At 32.4% G+C, this 22,388-nt stretch overlaps 1 protein-coding gene across 1 annotated transcript; it reads right to left on the reverse strand.

Annotated features, from left to right (window-relative positions):
* Positions 1-10,150: 10,150 nt before the first annotated feature.
* Positions 10,151-15,481, reverse strand: LOC11411155 (ubiquitin-conjugating enzyme E2 variant 1B). The gene is made up of 5 exons (XM_003630872.4): positions 15,324-15,481; positions 13,408-13,547; positions 11,935-12,060; positions 11,720-11,846; positions 10,151-10,523 (listed from the first exon to the last, which is right to left on the reverse strand). The coding sequence occupies exons 1-5, from the start codon at positions 15,349-15,351 to the stop codon at positions 10,465-10,467; spliced, it is 480 nt and encodes a 159-aa protein (XP_003630920.1). The 5' UTR covers positions 15,352-15,481; the 3' UTR covers positions 10,151-10,464.
* Positions 15,482-22,388: the final 6,907 nt, after the last annotated feature.

Here is a 22,388-nt window from a genome sequence, read left to right on the forward strand (position 1 = left end):
CATGTGTAAAGTAAAAGATACTTCATCCATCATCTTGTTGACCCGAGAGAAGGGTGGTGTTGGAGATGAGTATTTGGGCTTCTAGTCCTCAAACTTAAATATATTATGTGTGAATGAATATTTATTTGATGCAATTTTCTTTAAAAAGAGTGGATTAAAATTTATTTGGAAGTGCCCCCGTAAGCACAACTCAATTGACAGAGACATGCATTGTTATATTCAAGGATCAGCTTTCGAACTCTGGACATTCAACTTATTCACCTTAAAAAAAAAAAAATTCTAATCGAAGGAAGGGGGGTTTGCAGTTTGGTGGAGCCTTTTGTTTATAGAGGTTCACTCATAATGTCCTCACTATTGGGCTAATCATCTCCCAATGTCAAAAAATTGGAGTTTTTTTAATCAATTCATATAAAATATTACTATTAACTAATTCAAAATTTTCAATATGGAAGAGTTAGGGATCAAATTTTTAACCACTTGTTTAAAGAATTTAAATTCATTTACCACTTGAATCGTTGCATTTTATGTCCAATTAATTGTCACATAATAGATTGCCATAAACCCTAACACCCTGATATATGCTTAAACTCGTAAGTATTTGATAGTTGTATTCACGATATATCTTGATTGAATAAATCATCATTTTTTTACAAGCAATAAATCACCAACTTGATCCATAAAGAAGTTTTACCTTCTCCTAGGAGGGGATTCTCTCCTCTGACTGGAGAGTCGGTTAGATCCTCTTAAATTGATGGTTAATTTTATATCATTAATTTTAAAAAATTGCTTATTTGCATTTGACTGGTACTGTTCTTTTTTTTTTTTTTGGTAGAATGACTGGTACTGTTCTACTCAATCTTGTGAAATGTTTGTTACACCAAAATCGTTTTTTAGTGAGAGGAACCATTTTGGCAAATCAAATTCCGTGTCGTCAGGGGCAAAACAAAATAACACCCTCGTGACCAAATGTGCCTTATTATGCTAATCTATCAACAAAATCATTTGTGGTATGTCTGCTTCTACTTATCTGCTATATATCATTCACCATTCACATTTCATTCCCATTTTCACATAGTTGTTACATTGATTGTGTTGTTTCACCTACACATTTTGATTTTTTATTTGTACACATTTTGACATTTTGAATTAAGGTCAATGAGGAGATGTGAGGAAGGGGTGGCGAAAAATTCATTCTCGACCTTTTTTTCAATGACAAATAATAATATGTTTGTTGTTATGTTAGTAGTCTCTCCCTTGTCGATAGGATTCGAATCCCGAACCTATACTCAATATATAAAAAGTTAAATTTCATTTATTCATCAACTAGAACAACTAAAAAATCGTTTTTGTGACCATGACTCCATTGAAGACTACAACAAGGCTCTCATGGGTAATGTTGTAGACCACAATATAGAGCCTCTAGAGGCGTTCCAATCTCCGCTCTTTGGTGGTGGAAGGAGTGCAAGGACAAAAAAAATTTTTCTCACAGAGCCAATTTTAGCTCCCTTCCTAATGAGTTTTTTTTTTTACTCTCCCTTCCTAAAGAGTTAAGTTAATATTTGTTTAAAATTTAGACTTAAATATCATTTTATTAAATGTGGCATTTAGACATTAAAACGGTGAAAAAAGGTAAATCTACACTTTCCCTCCATTAAAATCTTTTAGTTATCTTGTCGAACAAGCACAACCCAAAGATAAAATCTATCCCCTCCCCTTTCTTGAAAAAATAGACAAGTAGTAAAAGTTGTTTTGGTAAATCTTAATTATTTGAGTTAATTATTAGTTACTATTTTTAGATAAAAATTCTAAAATCATATACATCTTTTTTGACTAATTTTATTGTCCACAAGGGAACAAATCTTTTTTGAGAAAACCATACATAAAGCTTGTTTTTACTATTGGATTTGGATCAATAAATATTATCAAATGTGATATGATATATCTTATTGATTTAATGATAGATTTGTGTAGGATGCAAGACTATTTCACTCGTGCACATTAGACAAAACCAATCTCTCTATTATTTTATTTTACAAGAATTGATAAGTTGTCTTATTAATCTCCTAGATAAGTTGTCTTGCATCTATCTAATGATGTTAATTATAATGAAGGATTGTTAATTATGTTAATTCTAGCTGGTAATAAAAAGCATATCATAATTGACATCAAGGAAATAAATTTAATTTTTTTTTTTTTGGGAATGTAATTTGTTTTAACAGTAAATATATAATTTGTTAAAAGCCTATAAAGTTGAGAAAAAGCATCAAACTTTAGCATCACACACACATGCATATTAGAATGGGTTGAATAGGCTTGGACAAAGACATTTTCTTCACCCTTCCTACACGCTAGAGTGAGAAACTTCGTAGCTCTAATCTTTAACATAACAACTACTTCAGCAGCAAAGCCTCAATTTAGTCAATTCAAGCCAAACTTCGTAATCATAATCATAGTAAACGAAGTTGATTGATAAGGATTAAATTAAATATAAAACTCCCACAACTGACTGAAAAATTGACTATTGAATTTTAGACACGTGGGAAGAAATGAAACCATTATAATTAGGCAAAATACCTTTTTATCCTTTAAATTTTTTGACAAAAATACCCTTTAAGTTTGTTAAGTTTTAAATAAGTGTTTTAAATTTTTTAAGTTTTTAATATATCTTTTAAGTTTTTTTAAGTTTCAAAATAGGGTATTTAATTAAGTTGTTAATTTAATACATTTATTTGAAGTTTTTAAAATTTTTAAGTTTTAAATAGATTCTTTTTTATTTTTTTGGTCAAGAGTTTCAAATAGATTTCTTAAAAAACTTAAGACTAACATGATATTTTTATCAAACTCAAAAGACCAATTTAACCTTCATGACATTAGTTATAAGGACAACTAGTTGAGTAAAACTTAAGATATTTTTGTCAAGCATGAAACTAGTTGAGTAAAAAAGAAAACATGTGATTTTTTTTTTTAATTTTCTTATATATATGAATCGTTTTTTTGATATTATTATGTGTAGCATTAATTACTACTTTTTCCTTCAAAAAAAAAAAAATGTGTAACATTAATTGACATTGAAAATAAATAAAGACACTACAAAACTAACTAAATGGTTTCAACCTCTATAATTAGATTTTTTAACTAACTACAACAACAAAGGTTGAAACTAGTATTTGAGATTAAACTTTCGTACCGTGTGAAACCAAAGTTCGAGGGTCATATTTAAAGATCTAAAACAAATTTTATAGTGGCTTTAATATCACTATAGGGTTTCATGATTCCTCCTCGTCGTATAAAAATAATAAAACATAAAACAAGGTTGATAAAAAATAATCAATCTTTTTTTTTTTGTCAAAGATTTGAACTTTATGTCAAGGAGGATCCAAGGTCTTCATTCTACCCAATTGAGCCAACGACATATACCCAATTTGTCATATATAGTATTCTTTTAACTAAATTGCATTTTTTATATTATTTTTTAATGTAAAAGACTTTAATCAATGTCTCGAGGACACTCGTTAGCATTCTTATTTTAATCTAAATTTTGTTACTTAAATCCCAAACTTAAAAGAATATATAAATGGAGGTAAAAGCAACTGAAAAATATCGTTTTCTCTGCATTTATTTATTTATTTATTTTTTTTCCTTCAAAAAAAATAACAAAAAGTCATATAAAAGGAATGAGAGAAAAAGAAACAGTAGAACAGGCAGAACAATATGTCACCTTCAATAAACAACTAAACATCCCGGAATTCATCTTAATTATTGTCTTTACGATAAATAAATAAATAAATAAATGAAAAGGCAGAACATGAAATTAAAATTGGAGAACATAAAAATCTTCAAGAAACTATGGAACGTTGAATTATTTCATGAAAGATACCGTGCAAATTACTCTAATCCAGAAAACACATAAATAAAGGGCAAAAATGTATTAAAATCTAACATATATAGTTATATTAATATAAATTTATTTCAAAAGAATCACAATTTAATATTATATAAATAATAATGTGAATATATTTTCTTATATTCAAAATTTTTGAAAGTAGGAGAACCAACACATATCCCAATTTTCTTGACTCTAGTATAAAATCATACACAAAAATTGTTGGGTTTTCCATATTTTTCTTCCATCAGAGTTAATCATATTCGAAATATTGTCACTAAATATGAAATCTATCTCTTTGAGTCGGAATTCAAGAATTAATTCGTCACATTGTAGGCATATACTGTACATAATTATATTTACTGTATATTCCATAGTCTTAGAATATTTGTCTGAAAACTGTTGCGTAAAGTTTAATTGAGGCTATGGTTTTTCATCACTGCCTAGGCTAGTTTTTGTAATAGTTATTTCACTTAAAAACATGAATTTTTCAAATAAGTGGATTATATATGTTCGATCACATAAGTTTTTTTTATTTAATTTAGGAGATATATATAATATGTTTGAAGAATTTTGTAAATGTTAGGCAACAAGGCCTTTTATCTTATCCCATATATCCCACCACCTCATTGTTCCACAAAATGTTTCATGGAGCTGTCTCACTTCATTTGTCAAAAAACAAAAAGGAAGAAATTTCTTCCACATATAAACAGCATAAAAAGAAGTGAACCGATCGAACCATCCAAACAACTTCAATTATTTGGCTGCTTTTAGCTACTCACTATAACGATAAGAAAGTTTATTTTATTCTCCACATAAGAACAAATAAAAAGTCGATTATTTGGTGGCATAAAGTTATTTAGATCTACCAAAATGAAATTTATATCACCATCAGTGATTTATCTCGCACAACACATGCAAAAGAGAATCACAAAAAAAGAATATAAAGTTTAGTCACTAATGCATAAATAACAAGCAACGAAGTAAGGAAATAGAAAAACAAGATGATTACAACCCGACACACATACAAGACAAAGGGTGCTGCCACTAGTCATTATAGCTAAAAACAAACTAAACATGTTTGCCTTTAGCCACTGGAAAGATAACAATTTAAGCTTCTCTGCTAAATTTTGAGGAGCTGCAACCATCTGATGAAACACTCGGTTGTTCCTTTTCTTCCAAATAATCCAGACACAAGCCAACCAGATTATACGAAAGAATTGTATGAGGAACGCGGTAACCCAACCATTTGGCCGAACTGAAGAAAGTGATTCCTACTCCCAAAACTAGAGCGACAAAGGATAAATGAAGCCACTGCAAAACCGCGAACCACACGCTTCCAAAAGTGTCGCAGCTGAATAGGAGGTGGTCCGCGGTCTTTGAAGAGCCGCACCCACCCACACACATGTTGTCACCCATGTGGAGAATTTGTCGCCAAACTAGATTATCTTTGATCGGAAGCCTATTGCGAAAAAATCTTCAAGTAAACAATAACACCTTTAGCAAAACTTGTTTATGCTAAACATCAACAGAAAAGCCCTGTTCAGGAGGTGCATCTACCATCTTGAATATGTTTTACTTACATATAACTCTAGATAAGACTTAACTACTAAATAAGACTGGAGAGTAGGACTTTTGAATTCATTTCCCAATAATCAAATTCAAAATATTATCAATATAATATTTCATTGAGAAATATGTGTTACCTTTTTTTCGTTGTCTTAATGTTTCATTTCTTTTCCCTGAGTTTAGACTATGTCCTCCCAAATTTGTTTTTTATTTCTTTCATAATATATTTTAGAAATTGTTTGTCTATTTAAGATAATGGTGTCAACATGGTTGTGATGGTTTTTCCATTGGAGATCATTTTTTTTTTTTTTTTTTATCAAGACTAGCCTACCCTACATTGTATTGGTCAAGATGAATTGAAAATCATATATTATATAATAAAACATTTTAGTCATCACAAAAAATAATTACATAATAAAAAAAATAACATTTTAGTTAGTAACTAAGTATATCGGTTTTTTTTATCAACCCTAAGAAGAATGATCAACTGAACCCGCATATTAGACTCTACAAACATAATTTATATGATATTTGATTATAAATGCTGAAAAATATGGGCATATAAAGTTAGAAATGCATGGTAGATTCTTTTAATATATGGGCATATAAAGTTAGAAATACATGGTAGATTCTATTTGATATAATCTACCATGTATTTCTAACTTTATATGCCCATATTTTTCAGCATTTATAACCAAATATCACATAAATTATGTTTGTAGAGTCTATGTGTCATTGTAATATATAAAGGTCGGAGGTCGAACCTTTGACAGTCCACTTATTCACTTGAATTTATAGTTGTTTAAAAAAAAAATATTAAAAATACATTGGATGAATGTGATGATAACAATTAATTGAAAAACTGGTTATTGAATTTATATAGGACTAATGTCGTATACATTTAAACAAGCATTCAATCAAAACACATCGCATGATATTTTAAAAATTAATTTAAGAAATTAAAGTGGTACTATAGTGTAATTTTGGTTGACGCGTGAAAATTAGGACATTGATATTTTACACACATTCTCTTATTTTATCCATATATCTCTTCTTATCACATCATCAACATATCACATATATTACATCACTGTGTTTTTCTATTTAATTTACGTTGTATACACCCACATGACATGTACGCCAACCATTTTCCTAAAAATCAACCTCATTTAAATCACGTGTTTACAGTATAATGCCTGTTTTTCAACAACCAATTATTGTAATTTCTTAATTTTTTTTTTTATCTAAAATAAATCTTCCATGTTTTTTGTGATCATATAATTTCCATTTGAAATGAGCCAAATATGTGATTCTAAATTAAATACGTAATACATCCCATCCCAATAAAAGAAAGAAAGAAATTTGTTTCATTTTAAGGCATTAAATAAGCTAGTGGTTAAATAAGATGAAGTTGATTGATGTCTTCGTATGATCGATCGTATCAAACAAACTCTCATAATTGAGTACAAGGAGAACATGATTCCTTCAAACCCGTCTAAACACAATCTTTATATTACACCTTAAATACATATAATATCTAATATTTTGTGTTTCTATGATTGACTATTAATTTCACTCTTCAAAACATTATAATGCAACGTAGTGCTTAAGTATCTTTCTCTATCACAACACATGCCATTGGTTGGTATGTACAGTACCATGTTGGGGAGAAGTAAGCAGTGAGTGTTCCATCAAAAGAAAAAGAAAAGCGAAAGAACATTACAAAGAGGGAAGTAAGGTCACTTCACATTCAATAATGAAGATATTATTTTATTCTCTCTTATATAATTTTTGTTTATATTACTACTATTTATATGGGGGGTTATGAGGATTTTTGTCTTTGCCTTTTGATGTGCCACCACAAAAACATGTCACTACAACTCTACACTAAGTTTTCTGCCTCAACTTCCGACCAAAAAGCCAACTTCATTTTGCTCCTTTAGATAAGGGTTTTCATGAGATATTCCATTCCATCCCATTCATAGAACTTTACCTTTACATAAAATACGACCAAACCCTTTACCTTATTTGGCGTTGATTGAATGTCTGTCCAGAGTATCTAGGTGGCCAACCTCATATGTTATAAATTATTTACTATAATGATTATATATTATACAAACAAACTATAAAAATGAGAAAACATAGACAAATAATTGGAAACCCCATTCTACTTGTGGCTCGATAGATAGCTTTGGATATAGCGTATCCATACCCACGTGAAATTATTTGATGATGATGCGAGTATTTGTTCAATCTAGTTAACCAGACATACAATTTCTATAGGATTACGACATGCTTGAGTTGAGAAGTACGCTATTAATTTAATACACTTGGTCTCTAAGAACTAACAACTGCGATTGGCCAAGAACTACTATGATCAGAAAATGCTTTTTAAATTGAGAACCATCAAGCTATAGCACGGATTATTTGTCACTCTAGCACAAATGATTGGTCACATTATGCGAGTGTTATAAATTCTGAGATACTAAAAACTACAACTTAAATTATGGCATGTTTAAATTTGACATGCAAGCATGTGCAGCATGGTATATATGCGATCATCAGCAAAATCTTGGTCCTTCGAATTTGCCCATTTAATTACAAAGGAGTTGGGTGTTCTTATTCGTCACTTGAGTAGTTTGAGTTGCCAAGGCGATTCGCCGTCTCCTTATCTTTTCATGCTGTGTTGAAAATTTGTCAATAAAAATATTCACCACAAAGTATTGACTGGTATGTGACAACTTGTCAGTCTCGCAAGTCGCGGGAGGTTGTTATTAAAGTGGCTTTTTTCGCGGACCAGGTCTTCATTTGCCCAAACTTTTCTTTGCTGCAGCCCCTGCCTCATGACAACGTTAAAATCAATGTCGACGGTAACTTTATACCATCGACATCTTTAATGGGCACACTGGGTTCCAACATTAAAATCAACGTGAACAGATAGCTTCTATGATGAGTTCCAACGTCAGAGATCCAAAAGAGTAAAGAAAAGACATTCATCTATTTTCATTCAACAAAATACTTCTTACTCAATTAGTTAAAAAGCTAGAAAAAGGTCATTCTGACACCTTTCCAAAAACAAAAAACAAATCCCAAGATACTCAAACAAATGTTATCATAAAGAAATGTTCAAAGTAATTTACAAACTAATACTTAGGGTCTGTTACGAATTTTATGAGGAAAAAAAAATGAAGGAAGAGAGGATTTTAGGAGGATTTCAGGAGTTTCATTTTTCTTCACCCCCTAATTTGGAGGAACTATTTGAAGGGTTTAAATAGATTATTCATATTCAATCTATATTGCTATATCCTTGAAATTAAAAATATACTAATTGTAAGTGTTAATTTCATTATTTATAAAACATAGAAGATCTCTTTCTCTCCCCCTTCAATCTCCTCTCTCCAAAGCCACCCCACTTCAATCTTGCAATCAAATCTTAAGGCACTCTTTAGTATATCTAATACTTACTCTTTTATTGAGTTAAACTCGTGTGGGTCTCATGACTTTAGATAGTTCCACTTTTAGAGTGCGAGACTCACGCGAGTTTCATCAAATATGAGAGTAGATGTTAGGGAGTGTGTGAGTGTGTCCATATCACTACTCTAGTAAAAAAATAATTAACAATTGACTGATAGCAAATAAGTTTACAACAGATAAGCTAATTGATTAGGAAATTATTAAATTTATTAAAGGATTGAATTTATAACATTTCATAAAATTAAAAATTGAACTATCTGATAAATATAAAATAACATAAAAGTATATTTTTAACTAGTATTTGGATTTTCTTTTTCAATTACGAAAAAAATATTAAATAAAAAAAAAATGAAAATGCTAGCTAGTGAGGGAAATTTGTGACAAAACAGTTCTATTTCAACCATACCAGCTTATAAGTTATTTGATATAATCTAAAAAACTAGGCATGCCAAACAGAGCCTTAGATCTGCCAATATTTTACAACCGGACTTTTTTTTCCCCTATCGGAAAAATTGAGTCCTGAATAACTTTTTGCACTACTTCAAGGCCCACCCTTGCGAAAAGAATTCACAGGCTCTTTATGTTTCTTTTCTTCTTCAAATCAGTGTTGCAGACACCCCCATCATACTAAACTATACCTAAAAGCACTTATTTTTTAGGTGTGAACCAATATTCTCTACACGGAACAGCAGAGACAAATTTCACGAGTCATGTAGGACTGCAGTGGATGTTAAGTTCTCCCTCAAGTGATTTAGCATCGCTGCATTCCTAAAGATGGATTTGAACCTATGATCTTTGGTAAGCTAGAGAAGATCTCTTACCATCTCATCCAAATGTTCTTGGGTAAGCACTTATAGTTGTACAGTTTGATAAACATAAAATGAGACACAGGACAAGAGACAATATTTCCCAAGGCAAACTACTTCAAAATCTCTTCTCTCAGTATAGTTTGCATTGTTATATATTGACTACCAAAAAGAAAGAAAAAACAAATTATGACTCAAATATTAGCCGTTGCATCTCAATGTGTATCTATAATTCTGTTACAAGCTACGTCACTTGTCTATTCATTTATATCATTACTTTTGGTAAGTGAATAAAATTGACAAAAATAACTTTGGATTACTACAGTTCCATTCCTCCAATAGCCGGAATTAAGACAAAAAAAAATCAAATATTACTTCAATGCCGTAAAAGAAAATTATGAAAACGAAATAGGATAAATTATTCAACAACCAAATGGATACATCCATAATTTCAGGATGGAAGTATGCATACTGATCACAGCTCCAAAGATGAGTACATAAAAAAGCAAAGATAAAAGGTTCCCGCTGCCAAATTAGAGTCCGCAGTAAAGAGCAGTTTCAAGTTTCAACACAATTCACGTTAAAATTCAAGGATAGGATAGTCACTCTTTGATTTCTCCAGGTTACAAACGCAATGGTCAATAATTACATTTATAAATGCATTAACCCATGAACCCGGATTATCTATTCAATATAATTATTTACATTATTTTACTTAGATTCTCACCTGAATTACACGATACAACATCTCAGCACCAGCCCCTTTTGGTCAATCCTTCCATCTTCATTGCCTGAAAGTCATGTATGATCACTTAGCTTTCTTATATCACAATAAGATTTCATAATAAAAATGCAAACCTAATAACCAGTGCACCATTTCCTCCAACAAAGTTATGTCACCATAAGCTTATAACTTAGACAGCACAGGCTAAAATAGAGCCGATTAAATTGATCTAGTCAATGCAATTTCTAGTACACTACCATTCAATGATATGTTGGCACATGATTTAAAAAGTTTAACAAAGTTTACTCCCTCCGTTGCCAATTATAAGCAAATTTGACTCTTTAGGTTCATTCAATTAATGATGTATGTGGTTCATATTGTGGACCACATACATCATTAATTGAATGAATCTAAAAAATTAAATTTGCTTATAATTGGCAACAGAGGGAGTATTTCTCTAGGGGTTAAACTGTGTTTGTAATGCCCCTAGCTTACCGCCACAAATTTTGGTAACTCCTTTCATGATATGGCAATACATAGTTTGATGGTGGTGTGAAGATAATTTATTTGGCAAATTACAAGATTAATTAAATTTACAGTTATAAGGCTTAATTTATAAATTATAGCTCAAATACAATCAAAATATAAATCAGATATACTCATCTAAGATTTAATTCTTTCAATATCAAATCATGGGAATTTCAAAACAAAAGCTACACAAAACATGTATTGAAACAAATGCACTTATTCAGACTGCTTGCTAAACAATCCATTATAAAGTTTCACTCTCAAACTACACCGAGAAGTTTAAAGCTGTTCGAGTTATTCAGCTTTAAACTTCTCAGAGTAGTGAGAGTGAAACTTTGTGATGGATTGCTCAAGAAGCAGTCTGAATAAGTACATTTGTATCTCTAGAGTAAGTTGACAATTAATGTTCAACCACTTAACCAACTGATGCAGTAATTTTACATAAAATAGTTTATCCAACACCATATCAGACAACCAGTGTTTACCTAATATACAACAACAACCAAGCTGTATCCCACTAAGTGAGGTCGGTGTCCACTGTCCACAAATTTGGACAACGATGAAAGAAACAATTCTTTGCATGTTGAACTAACAAATTAACCATACAGTCACTATATGAAGAAAACTAAACTAACCAGAACAAACACAGAACTTGTGCCTTTAGCAACTACTACAATGGAGATACAAATTATAAAAATACTAGCAAGTTGTAACAGTCAGAAATAAGAATGACACCTTCAGGAGGCTGAGATAGCTTCCGGTTTTGTGGGGACATCATTTCTTTCTTCAATTGCAGCAAAATATCTTCCATTGTAGACTCTCTTTTCCAACTAGCAAGCATGGGAAACAAATTTGGTTCAACCTGCCAATTTAGATATTTATCAGTGTGCATTCAATCACTATTCACTAGAGTGTAACTGTGTAAGTAAGTAAGTAAAAATGCTAACTACCACTCCAGATTCTTGGTTGACGCAAGTCATGTTAATCCTTGTCTGAAATCTAACAGATGGTGGATTGTCTGGATAATCCTTGCCACAAAACAACTTCAACTGGTAGATACGACCTTCATGAACAGTCTGATATAAGAAAAAGATGGACAGTAAGACTCAGCAAGTCAAAATGATGTTTAATTTGATAGGCAGTAATATCACCTTACTACTAGAGATCAGCACATGAATCTTGTGCATGGCTTTAATTGGGGATAATTTTTTTTTTTGAAGTGGGGATAAAAAATAGAGTAAATTACACTCCCCACCCCTCTTATGTTAAAATATACACTTCACTCCCCTCTTTTTCAAAACATATTAGAAAATATTTCACTCCCCTCCCTTGGGAGAAGCTTGAATTACATTCCCCTCCCCTCTTATGTTAAAATCTACGCTTTACTCCCTCAACATTTTTTTTATTTCTAATAATCTAGCAAAATCTAACACACTTTGAAGAAAAATAGTATTGTGGATCCATTTTAATATAATCAAATTTTGAATACATATTTTTAACTATTTTTTATTCACAATTTCGTTAACATATATTTTTAAACCCTATTATAAAATATGAAACAACCTAAAATAAAATTAAAATATGTGAAAATTATGAAAGTGATAAAGTATGGTTATTTAAAAGTGAATTTTATACTCTAAATTTTAAATAATAACAAAATATTTAAATTTAATTATCATTGACATTTAATTATAAAGAAAAGAATTTATTTTTCTTAAATGATAGTTCAAAATTAGTATATATCATAAAAATATTTATTTATGTTAAAATAGATTAAAGTGTAGGGCATATTTAATTATTAAGGGAGGGAGTTGCATTTCAAACATCTCAAAGGGGAGGGGAGTATAAATTTTATTTTTCAAGGGAGGAAAGTGTATATTTTAACATAAGAGGGGAGGGGAGTGTAATTCAAGCATCTCTTAGGGGAGGGGAGTGTAATTTACTCTAAAAAATATTGATAAGAAAACTTCAGGAAAATAAGGATCTAGGAAAAAGTAAATAGAATTTAATATTTCAGGCAAATAAACATAGTATATAGCATCAATCATGTTAGCTACAAATGACAAGGTTTCATATGAAAGTTCACTTCAAAATATAACCGCTTTTGAAGAAGCTAAAAAGATATTAACACACTATCCATAACCACTTTAGTTTCCAAAGCAATACATTAAACCCAATACACACAGCGCACACCCCTCATTCTGATCAAAATACAAACTTTTTTCAAAATAAATATAACATGCAAAAGATAAATATCCAGCATAAGTTGACAAGGATGATGTGCATTGTTGACCAAAATAGGGCAAAAATAGAGAACTGTGGAAGTAGAATCATATAAATCATAGAAAAAATAATAAATTCTGCAATCTTGCAAAAGTTTTTCAGTGCAATTCATGCAACAGAGTGCAAAGAATAGAACTTACACCCGGGGGGCCAATAATAGTCCCAGTCCATGACTGCATGAATATATCATCAGCGTCATCCATTCCATAGCTAACAGTTCCATCTCCAATTCCCTTCTCACCTCGCTCAAGCTCTTCCAATAATCTGAAATTCCTAGGAACTGCATTGATAGACAATGAAAAAAAAATTAACAATTACAATTTACAACACAATTTGCAAATCTACAAGTGGAATAAAACAGTATCAATTGAATATTCTGAAAATCACATTGCAAATATTAAGTTACATTAAAAAATTCTTGAGTAGATATCTGATCACGTAAACTCATTGAATATAGTAAATTCGTGTAAAGAAATGCACACTCTTGGACAGTCACACACTTATTATGATCTGATCCAAATATTAACTATTTCAGCACCAAAGTTACAGCCCCAACAGGATCCCAGAAGTTATTGGTCCAATTCAGGTCAAGAGTAACCAATCTAGCCTTGTTTTTTAAGCGAGTTAGTTTGCAGCTTTCATGATTTAGATCACAAATTCATCACATTCCAATACTTGTGAGTTGCCAAGTTTGGTACACAATAGAAGATCTTATTCTCAAGCAAAGGATACTAAAAAGAGGAATGTGCCCTCATAAAGAACTCCCATTACATAGAACCTCAAGAATGACATGCTACCCATTTTGATGAAGTTTATAATTACTCCCATTACCAATGAGGATCCAAAGGAAAACGTTTCGAACAAATAACCACCAAAGTAATAAAATTTGAGACACCAGATTCTCAGGGTGGCCTAATCAACCCCCTCCACAAGCCACGCAAGTTACAACATACTATTTCTTGGTACATTGAAAGACCCCCCCTAAAATTTCCTGCTCCTGACCAATAAAAAAATTGTCACAATTCCTAAAGCAGTGTGGCGGGAGAAAGACGCAATGCAGTGGGTACCAGGCCCAGCGAAGTCGCACACAAGGTCCAAAAAATAGCCCTAAACAGTTAAAAACCAAGGGCATTTTTGTCTTAACATGTTGAAGAACAAGGGCACTACTGCCTTTTCTGCTTGTCTACTATGCTGCGCTCGTCTTGTCTGCAAATTCGCCGCAACATAGATTTGCTCTACCAGCCACCACGTTGTTATACATAGCGCTGGATCCCCACTACATCACGTACCACCACGATTGTTGATTGACTAAAGAGAGTACACCATGAATTTTAAAGTACCCATACTTCAAAGGTCATTATAACTACAGCCCAGATAAATGGATGAACTTGTAATTGTATAAATTATTTATTTTTAACAAAACAAAAAAAAATATGACAGGGTTATAACGTTGGCCAGGGTGGGAGAGATAAGGAGTGGAGTGATAGGATGGTCTCGGGTTCGACTCTCACGCAAGAGCTATACAACAATGCAACAAGAAGCGGTTAAATGTAAACATACATACACCACACAGGAGCATGCTGCCTAAAGTCTCTATAGTAGGTTAACTGAGCAGGAAAAGCTGCACATACTTTAGAATCTAAGCAAGCAACAACATTAAATAAATAATAGGTATATAATTACCAATTACAGTGAGCATAAATAAAACAGAGAAATTTCAAAGTTCATATCACAGAATCTTTCAATTCATAGTTCTGCACACTTTCCCTGTTACATTTATTACAGAAATAGTTCAAATAACCAGAATTTCATGCAATCACAGCTCAAAATGAAATGAATTTGTATCAATATCAGGTTTAAACAAACCCTCGATCAGTTTAAAAAAAAAAACGAAATTGAAGCTAGAAATTATAGATTAAATAAAAAAAACAGCTGAAAAATCTATCAGAGTAGCATCTATACACAAGCAACCACCAAGAAAAAGAAGTACAAAATTGGAAAAAGTAGAAAGAGATAATAGGAAATGAAAATAGAAGTGAAGGTGTTGGAGAATTACCAACGACGGTGGATCCTTCAGAACCCATTTTGATGATGAATCGGAAGAGCTAGGGTTTTGGAATTGTAGAGAGAGAAAAAGAGGTAGAGAGAGAAAGAGATAAAGACGAAGAAGGTGTGAATGATTGTAATAATGAAGTGTGGTTAAGTCCAAACTTTTCCTGTTTACTGTTTTTATATTACACGTACTATGAGAGAGAACACAGTGTTACTGTAGACCTTACCAAATCGGTGAGGCAAACTAATTTAATAACTACACTATTTTTTTTAGCAAATTTGTGAGCAACTATAATCTATCTTGCCTTATAATTTCAAAATTCTCTCCATAGATTTTATAAGTATGGTACTTTTATTCAAGACATCAAGAATCTTCTCACTCTTCACCGACAAACTTCTATTAATCATACTCTTCAAAAAGGTAATAGTTGTGCAGATTTTCTAGTTAAGATTGGTGCGTCTTCTACTTCAGAGTGTGTTTGTTAAGATTCTAGAATTTAGGTTTCATAGATTGAGAACAGAGAAAGAGAACACATGAATGTGTAAAGATGATGAATATTCTGTTATGAGTCATTACAAGAGTGAGACTGCTATTTATATGCAGTTATCTAAAGCTAGTACAGATTAACTATAATGGTCTTAATAACATAGGATTATTGACCCTTATCTAACTAACTCCTAATTACACTTTTACATCAACTGGTTCTGTTATAGTGTTGGACTTTTCATCTTGACATTTAACTTGCTTCAACATCCCCCCACAAGATGAATTCTGGTATATGTCCACCATTCCAATCTTATCTGCTAAAGAACAAAAAGGCCTTGGATGAAGTGACTTAGTGAAGAAGTCAGCCAGTTGTTCTGTAGAAGTAACAGACATCAGATGCAAAATTCCAGCTTGAACTTTTTCCCTAACTATATGACAGTCTATTTCCAGGTGTTTTGTTCTTTCATGGAACACTGGGTTCGCAGCAATGTGCAGAGCGCTTTGATTGTCACAATACAGAACAGGAATATGATCACATGTAACCTTCAGATCAGCCAATAAGTATAGCAGCCACTGAATTTCACAGGTTGCGGATCCAAGTGCTCTGTATTCAGCTTCACTTGAAGAACGAGAGACAGTAGTTTGTTTCTTGGTACGCCATGAAATAAGAGATGTTCCAAGAAAGAAACACATCCCTGTTACTGACTTTCTGGTGTCAAGGCATCCTGCCCAGTCAGCATCAGAGAAACCAAAAATCTGTAGCTTGGAATCTCTTGAAAACATTAATCCACGCCCAGGTGAACCCTTAAGATATCTAATGACACGACAAGCAGCTTGATAGTGAACCTGTGTTGGTTTGGAAAGGAACTGACTTAGTTGCTAAACTATAAATGTAATATCTGGTCTTGTTGTAGTCAGATATAACAACCTGCCAATCAATCTTCTGTAGGTTGTGATGTCAGTATATGCAACATTTTTGTCCTAATGTAGCTTAATTGATGGATCAGATGGAGTGCTCACAGGTTTAGAGCCTAAGAGACCACTATCTTTGATGAGATCAAGGCAGTATTTTCTCTGACAAACTGTTATTCCTTTCTTAGATTGAGCTACTTCTAGCCCAAGGAAATATTTGACTGAACCAAGATCTTTAATCTTAAAAGATGTATCAAGAACGGTTTTTATGTGTGTGAATTCAGTCATTGAATTCCCTGCCAGAATCACATCATCCACATATACTAAAAGAACTGTGAATGATTCACCATTGGACTTAGTAAACAAGGAGTGATCAGAGTTTGCTTGTGAATACCCTTGTTGAATTAATAATGAAGTCAACTTTTCATACCACTTCCTGCTTGCTTGCTTCAACCCATATAATGATTTTTGCAATTTACAAACTAGATTGGGCTTATCTACTTGTACACCTTCAGGAACAGTCATATAGACATCCTCTTCGAGATCCCCATGCAAAAATGCATTATTTACATCTAACTGATGCAAATGCCAATGATTAATTGAAGCTAAAGCAAGTACCATTCTTACAGTAGTGAGTTTCGCCATAGGTGAAAATGTGTCAAAATAATCTAAGCCCTCAACTTGATTGTAGCCTTTTGCAACTAATCTGGCTTTAAATCTTTCAACTGAGCCATCAGCTTTGTGCTTAACTTTGTATACCCATTTGCTGTCGATGGATTTCACACCATGTGGCATTTCTACTATCTTCCATGTCCCATTCTTTTCAAGAGCAACAAGCTCATCATTCATGGCTTCAACCCAACAAGGTGACTTAACAGCCTCAGCATAAGTGTGAGGTTCAGAATAGGTAGACACAGACAAGGAAAAACAAGATTGAGATGGAGAAAGATTAGAGTAAGAATGAAAGGATGAAAGAGGATACAAAGTACCTGAGGAGATTGCATTAGAGTGATGAGGTGAAGGATTGCAAATAAAATCTTTTAAATGCAATGGTGGAGAAGTTACTCTTGCAGACTTTCTCAAAGTATTCTGATTGTTAGAAATTTGTGTCGGAGTGTCAGTGTTAGAGATGCTGGAAGATGATGTGTTAGATATGGATTGATCATGATTAGATGAAATGTTAGAAGTGTTGGAATGTAATGTGTCAGATATGGATTGATCATGATTAGGTTCCCCATGTCCTAAGGGAATGTCAGAATCTAAGATAGGAGTTAAATTTGGTGAAAAAGCATTCCCTTGGGAAGAAGAATCATGAGCATTTGAAGTGGAAGGATCAATATCATCAAAGAAATTTTTTTCACATGGTGATATTAGAGGGACAAAATCATGAACAGAATAGTCTTTATTTGTGGAATAAGGTAGGATATTTTCATGAAAAATAACATTTCTGGATACAAAAATTTCTCTAGTATGTAAATCATATAGAACATAGCCTTTAATGCCAGGTCTGTATCCTAAAAACACACTCTTCTTAGCTCTAGATTGCAATTTAGTACGATGAGCAGTTAAAGTAGAAGCATAAACTAAAGACCCAAAAACTTTAAGATCATGCAGATTAGGAAGCTCATTGTACAACAGGAAATATGGTGAGTGGTTGTTTAGTAAAGGAGTACAAACTCTGTTAATTATATATGTAGCATGAGTAAAAGCATATGACCAGAATTTTTTTGGTAATTTGGAATGAAATAAGATAGCTCTCCCAACATTAAGAATATGTTGGTGCTTTCTTTCCACTCTGCCATTTTGTTGAGGCGACTCAACACAGGATTTTTGATGAATAATGCCTTTGGAATCAAAAAAATGTTTGAGATTAAATTCTGGGCCATTATCACTTCTTATTTTCTTAACTTTGGCATCAAATTGATTTTCAACCATACAAACAAAATTTTGCACAAGAGAAGAAACTTCAGATTTTATTTTGAAAGGTATGATCCATACAAACCTACTATAGTCATCTAAGACAGTTAAGAAATATCTATGACCATGAATAGAGGGGATAGACAAGGGTCCCCAAATGTCAAAATGTAACAATTCAAACTTATTTGAAGCTCTACTATTACTAACCGAAAAGGGTAATTTCCTATGTTTGGCATAATGACAAAAATCACAAACTAAATTGTTTTCTTGATCAGGAAGAAAGGGAAATTTGCTATGCTTTAAGGACATTCTACTGTGTGATAGGTGACCTAATCTATAGTGCCATAAGGCGCTAGAAGGAACAGAGAAATTACAATCAGTATACACGGTGAGAGCCTTCCTATGAGCAGCATCCACTTTAAGCAAGTACAATCCTTCAACCTGATCAGCCAAACCAATCATCCTCTTGGAATGCAAATCCTGTATAGAACAAGATGACTTAGAGAAATGAACTTCATAGTTAGAAGTTTCACATAATTTGGAAACTGGCACTAAATTGAATGAAAAATCTGGTATATAGAGAACATTAACTAAAACAAGAGAGGAAGAAAAATGAACATTCCCTGCATATTTTGCAGTGATTAAATTTCCATTGGGTAACTCAACTCCTTTAGGTTTTATCTTGTAATATGTGGTAAACCACATGAGAAAAGAACAAATGTGATCATTAGCTCCTGAATCTAATATCCAGGGGTTTGAATTTTTACTTGATATACAAGATAAAGTGTAAGAGGTTAAGCAATATGACTGAGGTGAAAATTGTTTGGTGGAATTTGCTAAAACCATACCTGTATTGGACGCTTCATTAGGCAAATGGCCATTATGAGCTAGAGTTTTGACCTGATTTGTGACAACTTGCTTACCCTTATGCTGATTGTTGTTAGCATCAATTTACTGAACCAAAGACACAAAGATGTCATATTGTTCTTGAGTAAGAATAGGACCTGAATGAGATGTGGAACCTTGTGACACTTCAAGATTAGCAGTCACATTGTCTTCATTTTCATCTGTAGTAATATTGTTAACAGAAGCATTGGATCTTTTCCCAAAATGTGGAGGAAAACCATGCTTTTTGTAGCACATATCAATTGTATGATTCTCTTTTCCACAAAAAGTACACTGCCTTTTTCCTGAAAAACTTCCCTTTCCTCTACCAAAATGTTTCTTAGATGCAGCTGCATGAATAAGAGCCTTGGATTCATCTAAAACCTCAAGATTAGTCTTGCTCTCTTCTTGCAAAACTAGAGAATATACACGGTTCAGGGTAGGAAGAGGCTCCATAAGGAGAATCTGGGTTTGTACTATGGAGAATTGGTCATTTAGACCTGTAAGAAACTGCATAATCTGATCTTCAAGACGAAAATCACGAGCATTTCTCATAGACAAACAAACACACTGAAGAGGTAAAGTATTCAGAAACTGAGAGAGATCCTTGTTTGAGATTATTGATATCAAATCTCAGTTTTGATACCCTAATTCTATCAGCTTTAGAAAATCTCTCTTTTAATTCATTCCATACATCAGGCACATTTTCTATGAACACTATAGACTGTGCAATTTGAGAACTTACAGAATTGGTGATCCAAGAATGGATGAGATTATTACAGCGTTCCCAAGCATGATAATTGAGATCAGTGAATGATGGAACAGGAATCGTACCATCGACAAAATGAAACTTGTTCTTGCTTCCCAACGCGCGTCGCATCGCACGAGCCCAAGCAAGATAATTCGTCTCATCCAACTGCGGAGTGATAGAAACCGAATTCGGCCCCTCGCTTGGATGAACGTAATACGGAGAAGTAGTATCGCCGCCGTTGTTGACGACTAAACCAGAACTGTTGTTGGTAGCACGCACCATAATGAACACCACACAATGTTCTGAAGAAATCTGAAATCGCGACGAAGAAGGAGAACCAGAGATGAATCAAAAAGAAAACGAAAATTAGGGTTTGAATTGAAAACGAATCAAGATTCAGAAAGGGGATAAAAAGAGGTTTTGATTCAATGAAGTGAAATTGAATCGAAAAACCAGAAAGAAGATGTATTTAGGGTTTGATTCAAAAGAGATACAAGGAATCGGAAGCATGATTGAGGATCGAAATTCACAGCTCTGATACCATGTTAAGATTCTGGAATTTGGGTTTCATAGATTGAGAACAGAGAAAGAGAACACATGAATGTGTAAAAATGATGAATATTCTGTTATGAGTCATTACAAGAGTGAGACTGTTATTTATATGCAGTTATCTAAAGTTAGTCCAGATTAACTACAATGGTCTTAATAACATAGGATTATTGACCCTTATCTAACTAACTCCTAATTACACTTTTACATCAACTGGTTCTGTTATAGTGTTGGACTTTTCATCTTGACATTTAACTTGCTTCAACAGTGTTCTTCACACCTCTTCTCCAACAGAATTATCAGATCTCTTAGTTTCAGACTTTCTGCGGGAACCTGTTTCCGTAGATTTTAGTCTTTCCTTTTTTGTGTTTTTATTGTCTTTTTTTTTGTTTTTGTTAGCTTTGTAACAAAAAAATATTAAAGATCTATACATCAAAATCAAAATTATAGTAATGACAATTTTTGTTTATTTTAAGAAATGGAGATATCCTTGCTCATCTATAAATTTGGCTAAATTGTGCGGTATTGGAAATAAAGTTTATAAATAGCACATATGGGATATTAATTTTATGACTTGAAGTGATCTTTTTGGAAAATAATTTCCTTGTTGACCAAATTGGAAGCATAGTTGTACTGTTATAAATTTGCATTGGTCACCTAATTTTTCCTTCGAACGTTTGTTATTGACAATATGTTCCTTTAAAATATCATTATCCTTTTTTTAGGGAAACTGAAATATCATCTTTTTTTTTATCCAACAGAGTTTAGCTCATATTGTATTGATAATAGAAGGAATATAAGTTGGTATATGAGTGAAAATATATTCATCAATTTATTTAAACCTCTTAGACACCTTAATCATATATTGAATTAAGTGTTTTTTAAACCACATTTTCATGGATTCCAACCAAAACTACGATCGACAGAGCTTTCATATAGATTTCAACGAAGTCTTCAAGAATGTAGCAGTTTCTTCCATTAATCCACCTTTATTGAGAGATTACCCTATTTTCCTCAAAATATTTAGTTCTAGTTCAGAACAAAAGTAATTATCATTAAAAAAATCACATTGCATCTATAATTTGGTTGAGATTTCTTGCTATATACTCCTCAAAACTTGTTTATTTGACTTCTTAAGGTAGACTCCTAATTGAATTTAGGTATTAACTTGATCACCGAGTAAGTTTAGGTAGCTTTTTGAAAAGAAATATATTAAGCTACTATAATTATTGTACTCTAAACTCATAGTCCTCGTGAGCTTAGCTCAGTTGGTATAGACAATGCATAATATATGTAAGATCTGGGGTTCGAACCCTGACCACCACAAAAAAAAACTGTAAACCCATGAGATGTGTGTGCTTCTAATGTATTTGAGGTAATTTTGTGTATGAAAGCAATATTTGTTAATCGTAACTTTGTAAGAAAATTTTCCCTAGAAAGAAAAGCTTGTAAGTAAATAACTGTTATACAATTTAAAAAAACTTATTGTTAAACCAATTCATACGTAAAAAGAACTAGAGATCGAAAACAAATAGCATCGTAAAATAATCAACATTTCAATAATAAAA

This window comes from Medicago truncatula, chromosome 8 (assembly GCF_003473485.1).
Source record: "Medicago truncatula cultivar Jemalong A17 chromosome 8, MtrunA17r5.0-ANR, whole genome shotgun sequence".
In the NCBI taxonomy this organism is placed as follows: domain Eukaryota; kingdom Viridiplantae; phylum Streptophyta; class Magnoliopsida; order Fabales; family Fabaceae; genus Medicago; species Medicago truncatula.

What these genes read in the sequence shown, in the direction of transcription:
- LOC11411155 (XM_003630872.4), bottom strand. Translation starts at nt 15,351, where the DNA reads ATGGGTTCTGAAGGATCCACCGTCGTTG. An exon ending in TGAAGGATCCACCGTCGTTG is followed by an intron (nt 13,548 to 15,323) that starts GTAATTCTCCAA and finishes CTATCAATGCAG; the next exon opens with TTCCTAGGAATTTCAGATTA. An exon ending in CTATTATTGGCCCCCCGGGT is followed by an intron (nt 12,061 to 13,407) that starts GTAAGTTCTATT and finishes TTCTTATATCAG; the next exon opens with ACTGTTCATGAAGGTCGTAT.